At 34.4% G+C, this 13,469-nt stretch overlaps 1 protein-coding gene across 2 annotated transcripts; it reads right to left on the bottom strand.

The window, feature by feature from the left end:
• Window positions 1-3,692: 3,692 nt before the first annotated feature.
• Window positions 3,693-11,526, bottom strand: LOC132637019 (bifunctional 3-dehydroquinate dehydratase/shikimate dehydrogenase, chloroplastic-like). 2 transcript variants are annotated; one of them, XM_060354166.1, is made up of 9 exons: window positions 10,882-11,526; window positions 7,251-7,359; window positions 6,676-6,891; window positions 6,244-6,584; window positions 6,088-6,151; window positions 5,157-5,265; window positions 4,735-5,033; window positions 4,472-4,634; window positions 3,693-4,053 (listed from the first exon to the last, which is right to left on the bottom strand). In XM_060354166.1, exons 1-9 carry the CDS (start codon window positions 11,094-11,096, stop codon window positions 4,010-4,012), a joined length of 1,560 nt encoding a protein of 519 aa, XP_060210149.1. In that variant the 5' UTR covers window positions 11,097-11,526; the 3' UTR covers window positions 3,693-4,009. The 2 variants fall into 2 exon arrangements, with proteins under 2 accessions (XP_060210149.1, XP_060210140.1); XM_060354157.1 differs by having other exon boundaries at window positions 5,118-5,265.
• Between the last annotated feature and the right edge of the window lie 1,943 nt (window positions 11,527-13,469).

Consider the following 13,469-nt stretch of genomic DNA (forward strand, 5'->3'; position numbering starts at 1 on the left):
GGAATGACAGTTTTTATGCCATCTTCTCAGAGCTGATTTCTTTATGTATTATTATATTTTATTTTTATAATATTTGTTGTCCCCGAGACACTCACTGAGTACCCAGTACTCAGGCATACCATTGTTGTTTTTGATGGTATGTTAGGTATCATTGAGGAGCAGGTTCGTGATACGCCTACGACTTAAGAGAATTTGCTGCTTTGAGACTATTCGGTGAGCCCACATGATTGTCCGTGGGGCACCATTCTATCTTTACTCTTCGTCTTTTAGTTTCGGGCTGCGTCCCGATGATTTAGACATTCATCATTATCTTAGAAGCTCCATAGTATACGTTCTTGTGGGTAGTTGTTGAGTTATTGATTAACTCTCAGGCACGTTATTACGTTTGACTAAGTATTTGGTGAATAAAGACTTCCGCTGATTTAATTTATATATTCATGATTTGTTACATTTACTTTATAAACTGTTGGAGGCGAATGTTGAACCTGGCGGGTTCAAGTGTTATTATTGTATCGTTTAGGTTCTTCCGATGTTGTTCATGACGTCGGATGCCGGTCACGTCTAGGGTGGGTTTTGGGGCGTGACAGAGGTGTAACAACAAAACATGGTCGCCACCCCTTCACTGGCGCCATAACACATCATACTCCAGAATGTATATACCACATCATACTCCAGAATGTATATACACATAAAGCATGAAGTACTGGAAACAGAATCATAACAGGAACAAGAAGTACAGAAACTAAGCACGATATGCAGAATATCAATATGCTTACTTGAAACACAAATCATGCATGTCAGAAACGGTGTCCGGTCCCTTGCGGGACCCGGGGAACGTGGTCGCCACCCCGTCTTTGGCGCCACACACATCATATACCAGAAGATTGCTCCGTAATCTCCGTAACACATCATAACATCAGAATACACATATATATGGTACCCGGCCCTCTAGCAAGGGGCTCGGTCAACCATGAACACATCATAACACCATAACACATCATAACTCCGGAATATATATATATATATATATATATATATATGGAACCCGGCCCTCAAGCAAGGGACTCGGGGAACCATACGCACGATACATATCGGCCCGGGACTCGGCGAAAGATGTAACAGCCATATGCACGAGCAGAGTAGTGAGAAACTAAATGCAATTTAAATCAATTTTTAAGACTCGATAGATAAGTACACTAATCGACACTTGAGGATCATAAACACGTTTCAAGTCAATCCGGTTTAGTATGAGAAAGTTATGGACACTTTTACTACAGAACCTCTACGAACGTTTCAAAGCAATCCGAGACTGTATACAAAAGTTAGAGACATTAATACTTACAGAACCCTTTTAGGGACACGAACTCTTTATGCTTTGCTCAAGGTGTGATCATACTACGAGTTCAACAATGCTAAGTATACTCATATCAAGAAGTGAATAAGAATCGTAAACAAGCCCGAAATTACAGAATAGAGTTACCCCAAGGTACATATCGTCTCTTACTTACATCTACGACATGCCAAAAGAAAGAAAGGGTAAGCCTTACATACCTTGCCCGCTTCCTAAGCTAATCCGAACTTAAGTCTTTGGCTTTCGCAAGATCTACAACAATATTAATAGATACCAACATTAGTTATAGATACTTAGAAGTCCAATCCTAAACTAGCACTTCATTTACAGAAATTTCGGCAGCATTTCCCCTGTAAATACAACCAACCCTGAGAATCCAACTCGGCCAAATTATCAACAACAATACGAACAACCACACTAACAACTTCAACAATTAATTCAAAATGCATTCTAACGTTAGTAACTCCTTTTTACATAATCCGACAACATTTCATTTACATTCAATTTAGTCACATACAATCCCAAGTTTCAATTTAAACTCTTTTATATTCTACCGAAAATCAGGAAGCATCTCCCTTGTTTATATGCCTAGCCCGAGATTCCAACTCAACAACCAACAACATCAACAACAATACCAATAATATTAACATCATTTCCAATACCGACGTATGCCATAAAACAGCCCGTACACTGTTTTCTAAATTTCTCAACCAACCAAATTTGCGATATAGCTATTTCATAATTTTATTTCCGCAAAGACGTCGAAGTTAATACCAATAACATCAATACTTACATCCTACAAGATAAATAAATAAATAAATAAATAAATATACATTTTATCCAAAATTCTCCTCACGCCTCAAACCATAATCCAACCACACCGATAAATGAATTTATCACACTATTTTCTCCGTTCTAGTTCATTAAAACTCTAAATAAACTTGCTAGCAATGAAAAGGAACCTTAATCTTACCTCAAGTGTGCAGCCACCACGTCCACCCTCTTGTTTTTGGTTGATTTTTAGTTCAAATTGAAGACAACGCGACGTACAACACTTTTCTCTTCATGAGCTTCGGGATTCGGGGCTCAGATTTCGATCAAAATTGGTTTTTCTTCTCCAAGACTCTTTTTCTCTCTATCCAGAATTTTCTGGGTGTTTTGGTCTGAAAAATGAGGAGAAAGGGCTGAAATCTCATTTAAATAGGCATGGGTCATGGGCCTAACTCGGTTGGGCCCGGATTGGGCCTAGCCCACTAACCTTTCTGCCTTAAAAAGTCCATATCTCCTTATCCCGACGTCACCTGTAGACCCACGACCTATAGTTGGAAATATAATTCAATTATCTACAACTTTCATTTTGGGAGCTTTCCCAAATTCCCAAACACTGATGGGGTTATGGCCTCCCGAAGTCAGATCACCCAAAAACGTAACTTAAAAATATTTGTTTGGAGGGCTTCCACTTTGATTTGGCTCATGGGTTCTTCTTGAGTTGTGTTTAACTTCACATATGTGGTTCATATAACTTGTCACGTGTTCCTAAAAAAATCTCGATGTGTGGGCCCCACCTCCGCTTACGACTAATCCGACGTGCAAAAATATGAAATATAATACTATCAACATGAGTTTAAATTATGTAGTAACAACATGATTGTCAATGACTGAGGAAGCACGTGTCACGCTCAGGCTCTGAAAATGCGGGGTATAACAAATAACTTCAGAGAAATCTTTATCTAATCACGGAATCACAATTTCTCCATTTTTTAAAATATAGATGTAAACAATTACAAGTTACAAGATAATCAACTAATTATTTCTATCTTTGCATCTTTAATATAGTAATTACTTAATTAGATAAATTTTCTCTGAATCTAAAATGGGAAAGATTGGAGCATAATTCATTATGTTTCATGTTATTTTTGCTATTATTAGTAAAGTAGTGTTATATTTTATAATTAAATGTAGGTATCCTTAAATAATTGTAATTAAGATTTACAAACAAATTATCCATGTAAAGTTAATGTTGTTTAACTAGTTGTAGGATAATTGGTAAAGCATTAGTGACTATATAGTTATTAAAAAAAGGTAATCTTATTGAATCACATCTATAACTAGGATGATCCTCCAAGAAATCAACTCAATTCTTTTTATATGGAAGGTGGAAAATGGTGGGGGTGGTTGGAGGGTAAGGAATAAGGATGAGATGGGGTGTGTGTGGTTGGGACGGTTGCGGTAGTTTTGTCGTCAGGGATGAATTAGCCTTGAGGACAAAAATGTAATTTCAATTAACGCCTGTATTTTTTTGTTTTTATCTATTTGAGGAAACTTCCCAATAAGATATACCTTCTTCCAGAACAATAAAAATTATGATTGGTTCTTTATAATGGGCCGCTGTAGTCAGATATACACAAATTGTTGAATTGCAACTTGGAAAACAATGCTCTGATATCCAAGTAATACTAACTACGTGCTAGTCTCAAATATACTGGTAAATACATTTATCAATAAAGATTTTCTCTCAACAATAAAAATAAGTTATTCCTAACACAAAGATGTCCTGCACATATTTTCTCTTTTTTCACACCCCTGTTGCTGTTTCTCTTCTAGTCAGATTTTTTGTCCATTTTGAACAAAAAGTGATTTTATTGAAATTCTTGATAATTAGAATTTTTCCATAACGATCTCGCGCATGAATTCTTCTGGTGCTGCAAAACATAGAATATAAGTTAGTAGTTCACGGTTTACATTTCATGGAAAGAATCTCAATGCTGTCTGCAAGATCCAACTGAAGAAAATTGTGAGAATGAAACCTCGAGATAAATAGATTTGCACAGAACAAAGAGGACCACCAAAGCATTATGGTGGGGGGAGGAGAATCTTATATCAATTCATATGATCTTTTGTTCATCTGACAGCTAAACTAATAGCTTTTTACTAAAAATTGAAGCATGAGTTTTTACTTCATAGGAAATAGTCAAATTAGCTGGAAAACTTTAATTTTGAGAAATCTAAAAATAGCTATGCATTTCGCGGATGGGTTTGAATTAAATCTAATATCCAAAATCAAGCTTAATAACCTCCAAGCCTCGTTTCAATGCAAAATGTAAAACATTAGATCGTTACCTTTACTTCCCGTGAAAAGGTTGAACTGGCCAATGGCCTGTCTAAGAAACATTTCAACTCCACTGACAGTGATTGCTCCAGCAGCCTCAGCGTCTTTCAATAGAGCAGTCTTTCTAGGTGTATATACAGCATCAAAGACCACTACATAATCCTTCAAGGTTTCCTAGGAGAAAAAACAATCAAGTTAATACTAGTTATTTTCATATATACATATGTATATGTTTATGTGTGTGACTATAAAGCGTAGAAGTGGTTTGAGCTACCTGAGGGACAGGTATCCTGTCTTTATTTGGATGCATTCCTATAGGTGTTGCATTGGCAAGGATTGCACCTTTCTCTGGCTGAAAAGAAGCTATGTTTTCAAATGGCAGAGCTTCACCAGAAACTGCGGCAGCAAGAGCCTTTGCTCTATCAAAATCAATGTCAAAAATCACAATTCGAGCTCCCCTGCTCTTGGCTCCGAATGCCAGAGCTCTTCCTGCACCCCCAGCACCCACCAGCACAAAACTCTTCCTAGCAATTGGCGAAGGAAGAAACGCTGCTCCATTTCCACGCCCATTTACTATGAATACATATGTGCCAGTTAGTCACCTAGAATTGGTTAAGTGAAGCTAAGCTTTATCTAGCTAAAAGAGAAGACGCTCACACAGATAGGTAAAGCAATCAGAAGAATTGTCTGTTGTACCTTTCAAAGCATCCTCAATGGCTGTTATAGAGGCCTCACAATCTGTGTTATAACCAATTAGCTTCCCATCGCAAGGCCTCCGTATTATAGTATTTACAGCCCCTATGGACTAATGGAACAACACAAAGGAAAATTAGGTTGAGAATGCAGAAATAATTGTATTAAATATCTTTGTGCAATAACCTAAGTTACTCGGATTCTTCACTTTTGGTGCCGTACCCGTGTCGACACGACAGGCGTGTGGGTGTGGGATCCGTACCCGCTCTGGTCAATCAATTTTGGGTACTTTGACCAAAATTAACGGAGAAATTCCAAACGGATACAATGATTTGTCTAATCAAAACAAAAGCTAAGGTAAAATTAAAGAAAATGGAATACCTAGTACATAGAAATTCTATGTCACTCATTTCCTTTTATCTCCTTCCAGGGTTTCTTTCTTTCTTGATCAATATTTTCTCCTCAAGTTTTCCACATTATATCTCATAATTTAGGTTTTATAGCTCTATTTTTAGATATTTGAATTATTTTTAGCCGAATCCCCGCACCCGTACCCATACTTGGATCCGTATCCCCGAATCTTAAAATTTAGATCATGAAGGATCCGACCTCTAGATCTGCACCCATATCGGACACCCGCACCCGAGTCCGAGCAACTTAGGCAATAACTAGTAAAAGCCTATCCAGTTTGTGCCCTTGTTTTCACATTACTTGAATTTCTAATAACTCTTCAAGAGCCCTCTAGGATTAAACTCAAACTAGAATATAGTTCTTATCACGAGTCCATAATCTAAATCTTTGGTGCAGTTAAAGTGTCGTTACTGATATATAAGTTGATGAAATAATGCCTGGCTCCCAAAACAAGATCCAAAATGCAGATACGTCAACCATTTTGCTATAAATTAATTAAAGATAGAGTTGAAAGTAGAGTCACCTTAGCCAATGGATCGACTTCATCACAGAAACTCACCACTGCTTCCTTGTATGGGATCCCAACACTACAGAGTTTATAATAGGAACATATAAGGACTAGATCTCTCAATTAGAAATCAACTAATCCAGTTCAATGACTAGTACGTGACATATATACCTGAAACCAGCAAAGTCGGGACTTGAGTAGACCCTAAAGAACTCCTTAAGATCATCCACAAACATTGGAACATAAATTCCATTGAACCCCACATGTCTAAATGTAGGATTATGCAAAATAGGTCCTTTACTATGACCCACCGGTTTAGAAATGAGCCCAAAAACTTTAGTATCATTATCCATAAAATCAACTCCATAAGCTTGTCTAAGGCTGCCAAGAGAAGGCAGACCAGGCACTGCATTATCATCAAGCGATCCATATAATAGGACACTACCGAATTTTGGGCCCAACAACTGACTTATGAGACCTCTTTCCCCAACAGAATACGCAATAAGTGGCACCTGCAGGTGATTTAACATTAATTGCTGTATCTTTTCCATTATGTTATGACATGACGTTATCCCTGTAGAGGGAACTGCAGTATCTAAATACCTGGCAATGTGAAAGCAAGTGAAATGTTTTCTCTAGTTCTGTAATGTCATTTGCATTTGTAACAATTTTGAGGATATCTGCCCCAGTAGATTGCATGCATGCAACAACTTGGCTGAGGTCTTCTTTTGAGGTCACATTGTCCACGAAGCATGATGTAATTACTTTACAACCACTACTCCACCTCGACTTTTCTTTTTTGGTGAAGTCACTAGCTATCTGAACAACAAATATAATAAATTACAAGTCCATGAATAAGAAATAAATACTCTTTAGAGTCAACAACTGATTTGGCGGATACTGAAATAAAATACCAAAATGCAGCAGTTAAATAGTTACTGAATCTGGAAAGACAAGACATACAAGATAAGGAAGCACAAGTTGGCATAACCAACCAAAACATGTCATTGAATGGAAAAGCTACTTATAACACTAAATGCACCTTTCTTTGTCAACATTACAGTATGTTTTCTACTGTATGCAAGTAGGCATTGATAGTTACTTTACTCATATTAATACTCAACCACTGGCTTGAAATAAAAAAAAAGTAGTTTAATATACATGAGTTTGATGAGTACCTTGAGGTCCAACTCAACATAATCAGCTCCCAATTCTTTAGCCCATCGAAAGACTTCCAACTGCTTGTGGGCATCATCATCTTCAAACAGATTTCCTTCCCATATTGGCCTGAAGTGCTTACAACAATGACTTGTTAAGAGAAACTAAACCCCCATTCCACAGTGCCATTCTTACAAAATCATGTAATTCCGACATAGACTACACCAATAAAAGCTGGAGCCCAAAATTATGTTAAGTGAGTAAGTAATTATGGAAAAAATTTACTCCCTGTGAGGCATAGATAGTGTCAGTTCTGTGACCCTTTCTATGCTTGACAAGTGTCCATTTTGAGACAGCATTTAACCATTTCACTTTATTTCTTTATCTTTTGGTTCAAACCCATTTCACATCCTTACCATCTGTTGCATTCCTCACCCATCGCCACCTACATCCACTTTTCTCACTCTTCTTCATATTTCTCTCGTTTTAACTTTCTTCCTGGTCTTAGTAACTCCTAATACAACTAGAGAGCATATTGAAAGGTTGCAAATGGCAGTGCCAGTGATTAATCCACAATCTTTGTGATTTTTATTTTCTCTCTTTGTTTTAATTTGTGTAATGGAAGGTTGAAAAATCAGTAAAGTAAAGGTGATGCTAGTTGGAAAGTTAAATTAGATTGTTCGGGAACAATCTAATTTATTGGTCCTAACTCCTAACTTCTCATGGAAGAAAATGAAAACCAGATTTTAATATTACTAGTACTTTTTTTTGGTTCAAGATGAACATATAGATTGCAGGTGACGTTTTCTTTTGTTGTAACTGAAATTTTAAGAAAAGAAAGATGAAGATAAAGGTATTGCTTAGCAAATTTCGTGCTGGTTCGTTGGTGGAAAGAAAGGAAGAGAAGGGTTGTGCGGGCGTTCCATTTTTCGGATAGGTTTTATCAATTTTTGATTTGGCTATTTCGGGTTCAGTTTTTTGAAGGTGGACACCGAACATCGAACCCAATTAGTTTGGTTCGGTTCTTTCGGTTTCGGTTTTTTAAAGTTCGGTTCGATTTCGATTTTTTCAATTCGATTTTTTTGATATAATATTAGAAGCGATTTCATTAACACTAATTCATATTCTCAAAAGCAATAAAATATAAAACTAATAAATTGAAATCAAAATCAAACAAATAGGATACAGCAGAACAGAAAACTATAATCATGATATAGGATTACTAGGTGTTATATACATACCGTAAGAATAATTAAGAAAATACATAAAGGACATACATTAATCCTAAAGACACATCCTAGTTACCTTTCTTTGTTAAGGATATTTGATTTGCTGAATTGAAGTGGAAAATTAGGGATACAAATGCAAAAGACGACTTATTACAATTGGGTTTTTTATGCTTTAAACTTAATGGGTCTAGACTATTTTTTTTTTTTTTGATAATGTATTAAATTTCGGTGCGCGTTCGGTTTTATCAAACTTCGGTTCGGCTATTTCTGTTTCGATTTTTTGACGGTGGACATCAAACACCGAACCAAACTAGTTCGGTTCGATTCGATTTGTTGAAGTTTCGGTTCAGTTTTTCAATTTTCGATATTTATGTCTAGCGCTACCTCCACATGTGTCTCAAAGAAAAGACCTCACACAACTTTTGCTGATATGCAAATTCAGAAAAAAGAATGCGTTATCTCACTTTCAAACAACACACTTTTGCTATTTCAATATTATAGCTTCAAAAACCAGAAAGTAAACTTAGTAGGTGTTTGGCCACGAAAATAAAAAAGTATTCACTTTATTTATAATTTTAAAGTTGGAGTTGAAGATGAGTTGTGTTTGGTTATAGTTTTTGTAAAGAATATTTGATTGTTTGAATTTAATGAAAGTGAAAAAAGTGAAAATAAGATTTTTAGTGTTTTTCAAATTCCAACTATAATTTTAAGTTGTATTTAAAATTTTCATGATCAACCATTAATTTTTAAATAAAGTGAAAAAAATTCCAAAAAAAAGGTGAAAAATTCTCATGGTCAAACGAGCCCTTATTAAAGCTGTTCTGGTTCATTCTAGTTTTCTTTTTTGTTGATTATTATAGATGCTTTCATTTTTTCTTCCTCACTATTGTGACCTGAAAAGGAAATTTCTTAAAAAAAAAAAAAAAAAAGGAGAGATAGAAAGAGGAATTTTCTTTTAGGTCAACTCCCCAACTACTGCTATTATATATCAGACATGTATAAACTGTATATATTTATAATTAAAATATACACGGAAGAAGAAAAAAATGGAAAAGGAGGAAAAAAAAAATTAAAGGTGAAAGGACGGCTAAAGTCAAAGAAATTTTTGGTTTAAGTGGGCCTGATGTCAAGAAAAGATTTCATTCACGACACTCTTTTCAGTTTTCACCAACCTCCTTGCCAACAATTTAATCTGTGAATACTCTCACCGTCTCAATTTATGTGATACTATTTGACTTAACATAAGATTTAAAAAAAAAAAAAAAGATTTTTAAAATGTGTGGTCCAAAACAAATTTTATATAAATGTATAACTGTAAATCATCTCATAAAGTTAAATTATTTTTAAATATAAAAAAATGACATTCTTTTTTAGAGAGATCAAAAAGGAAATAGTGTCACATAAATTGGGGCAGAGGGAGTAATTAATATTCGACCGAGAATATATTTATTTCAATTAATGAAAATGATTTGAAGGCATTTTTATGTAATAATTATTCTTTTCTAGTCATAGAATTCCCTTCGTAAAGTCTACGTTTCACAAACTTTGTTCTAAATGCCCACGTATAAACATGCCTTCACTTCAAAACAATTTTTGTATGCATTGAAGTTTTGGGTATTTTAAATTTGTCAAAAATTAATACGTTTAATGTCTTGAAATATTTTTGTCCATTAGATTTGAGAAGAACAATGCAAAAAAGAAAATTAGCTGGAATTCACGATTACACGTATATTTTTTGTAGTTTCTACGAGTTTTGATTTATTTCTGGAATATGATGCAGTTTTTTGAGTTGTAATTTATTTATATACCTATTTAGTATCTAATGCAGTCTTTAATGTTACATATTTCAATATCAAATGAGAATTTTTTGGTGTTTATGACTAATTTTTTTTTTCATTATTTTCCTCAAATCGAACGAACATAAATTGTTAAATATTTAATCGAGACTAAAAGTGTTAACTTTTAATAAACTTATGATCAAAATTATTCAGTTTGTACTTAAAGGACTACTTTGAACCTACTCTCAAACATAAAGGGCCATTTTTTGTCCTTTTCTTTCCTTTCCTTTTTCCGTTACCAAACAGAAATACTAAAAGGAAATGAGACATTGCATCGGCGTGGATTGTATCAATCCACAGAATTACCCATTACCAACGAACAAACAAATGGATCTTTTTTTACAATTGAAACTTGACAGTAACATTGCGGTAACTTTATAAATTTATTTTTCTTTCAGCAACTTCTTAACTTGAGAAAAAACTGTTGTCCCTTCCCCAAAACAATCTTCTCATGACTGAGTTATTGTCAGACTTTGCTGGAAGAGGGCCTTTGCATCATTTTTGGAAAAATGCTAATAGTAGAGTGCTATTAACAGAAAGAGAATGGAATTTTTTCAACATAAAAGGAAAATATAAAAACATACCTGTAAATAATGAGAACAGGAAGTGGCTTATTTTTTAGGAGGAATGGAAGATCTTTGTGCGGTTGGAAGTCGTGGATAGCATCAATTCTAATCTCAACTAAATCTGCACCTTGTGCTTTTGCCTGAAACATACCATTAAGCACTTGCTCCACTGATGTGGCCATTAATGGAGCACAAACCATGGCAGAATTCTTCAACAATCCAACACTACCCATTTCCCACAAACCAAACAAGAATCAAGAATCAAAGAACGTGTTTTCCCTCTATACAAGAAATGGTAATAGGAAAATAATGTGGTGGCGTTGTGGATTGGGTTGGTTGAGTCCTATTTAAATGCAAAATAGATGAATGAAACATAATCCACTTGTAGGGATTAAAGAAATGAATGACCACGCTTTAGTTGAGGGTAAATGTAAATGTCTTTGTTGTTGAGTAGGTTAGGAAAGATAGGTAAGTGATTTAAGTAACGGGGGTTGGAGAATCTTGTTTGGTTACAAAGAAGAACATATTACCCAACAACTTTGAAAACGTCAAGGGATCAAAGATAAGAATGACAAAGATTGACATTTGCAAAAGCAAAATCGACGCAGCATTGCGTAGAAGTTGCAGGGGTTGGTGGCTGCTTCTCTCTTAATTTCTAAAGAATTTTATTAGTAATAGGTTAATATTTTATTTCTTAAATTAACATATCAAACCTAAGACAAAAACTTACCAATTGTGTCGTGTTTCTCTTTAATAGGTCTCTTAGTAGTTAAAATAATATTTTTACTTTTTACTCTTATTTATGTCTTAAAATAAAATCTCTCTTCATTAGATATTTATTCTATTTATATGTCAATCTTGGGGTGTTTGTATTTTTCAAGAACTACTACTGAATATGCAATAAAGATAAAAAAAAAATTCTTGAACTTTTAAAATGACAAATAATTTAAAATAATTATTTTTAAAAATCATGATAAATAATTTGAACAGGGGGAATAATAGTCAATTAAATAGTGTATGACTATATAATAATAAGGTGCATGCCATGTGTATGAATATATAATAATATAACTTAACCATGGTTAGTAAATATATATATATACTACATTAAATTACTGAACTACAATAAATTACACCAAGTATCAGTATACACCCGGTATGAGTAGGGCTGCCTATCGGGCAGATCGGGCTGAAAATTACGCTTAACGGTTCGACTTATCGGTTATCGGCTTTTAAATATACTAATCCGCTAGTCAACCGATAAGATATCGATTGGTCCGGTATATGGGTTAGCAATTATCGGGCGGTTATTGGGCGATGTATCGGCTAAATCTAAGATACAATGAAAATTCAAAATCATAATATGTAGTCCAACCTCTACCGATAACATTATAATCACAGCTTCTTGTTCTTTTGATATTTCAGCTTCCAGTATATACGATGTATGGGTATATTTTGGCTAGTTCAGTTTGTAGAGCACATATACCTTCCTATCCTTCTCTAACAACTCTCCTACAGGACAATATGCTCATTCACATAGAGATTTTGCAGTGTACAAGGAGAAGATGACCAAATATGAAAACTTATGAGAACTGCCAATTCCCCTTAGCAATCATGGTTCTTCCTGTACGAGGACCAAACCAAAGAATCACTGCCATAAATGACAAAATTCAATTAGAACAATGTAGCACTCTTTTTTTAAGCTAATATTAATTCCAGGTATATAACAGGAGACCGAATAATGCTTATCTAGTGACTCGTTATTTTCTAAGTTAAGAAATGAATTGTGGGGCTATAGCATTAGAGTTTACAAAAGGTTATTTATTTATCTAGGGATAAAAATATAGATATGATAATTCTTAACGGTTTATCCGATAAGGAAATTGAATAATTCGTTCCCACACCGATAAGCCGTTAATTATAAAAAAAAAATATTCGTCCATCAACCATTAATGCAATAACTCAATACCAATAAGCTAATAAACCAATCTTATGATTGAGTTATCAGTTGCGGTTCAATTTTGAACAACTCTAGGTGGGAGCAAGTATTTACCGTAACATAATCTCTCTCCCATGTAGAAAAGTAATAATTCGGAAAGTAATTTAAGCATCTCCAACAACCCCTTTCAATGAGTAAAATGTGGCGCTTTTTGCTTCAAGTCGTAGAATCTGACAAATACAAAAATGCAGCAAATGGGGTAAGTTAAAGAGTTAACTGTTTAGAAAAATGACAAAACTCTGTGAGTTCTCTATCCAAGTCAGGCGGCATTTATTATTCCTAGCACTTACCAACACGGAGTCCTAGTCATATTTGGATGCTTTCAGTGATGCAATAAATATATAAACAAACTACATGATCTATGGCCCAACATTTCGGATTATAATGTATCTATGTATATGTAGTTGTGTTTAGATAATGATAATATATATATATATATATATATATATATATATATATATATATATATACACACACACATATACTATGTTCAAAATACGATTAATATAACGTTGTAGTTTGTGCTCCGTATCTAAAACTTTATTTTATTCATGTTTGCTATGAAAATTTCTTAATACTTTTTAAAAGAGAAGATTTGTTTAAAAGA

Source organism: Lycium barbarum, chromosome 1 (assembly GCF_019175385.1).
Source record: "Lycium barbarum isolate Lr01 chromosome 1, ASM1917538v2, whole genome shotgun sequence".
Lineage (NCBI taxonomy): Eukaryota > Viridiplantae > Streptophyta > Magnoliopsida > Solanales > Solanaceae > Lycium > Lycium barbarum.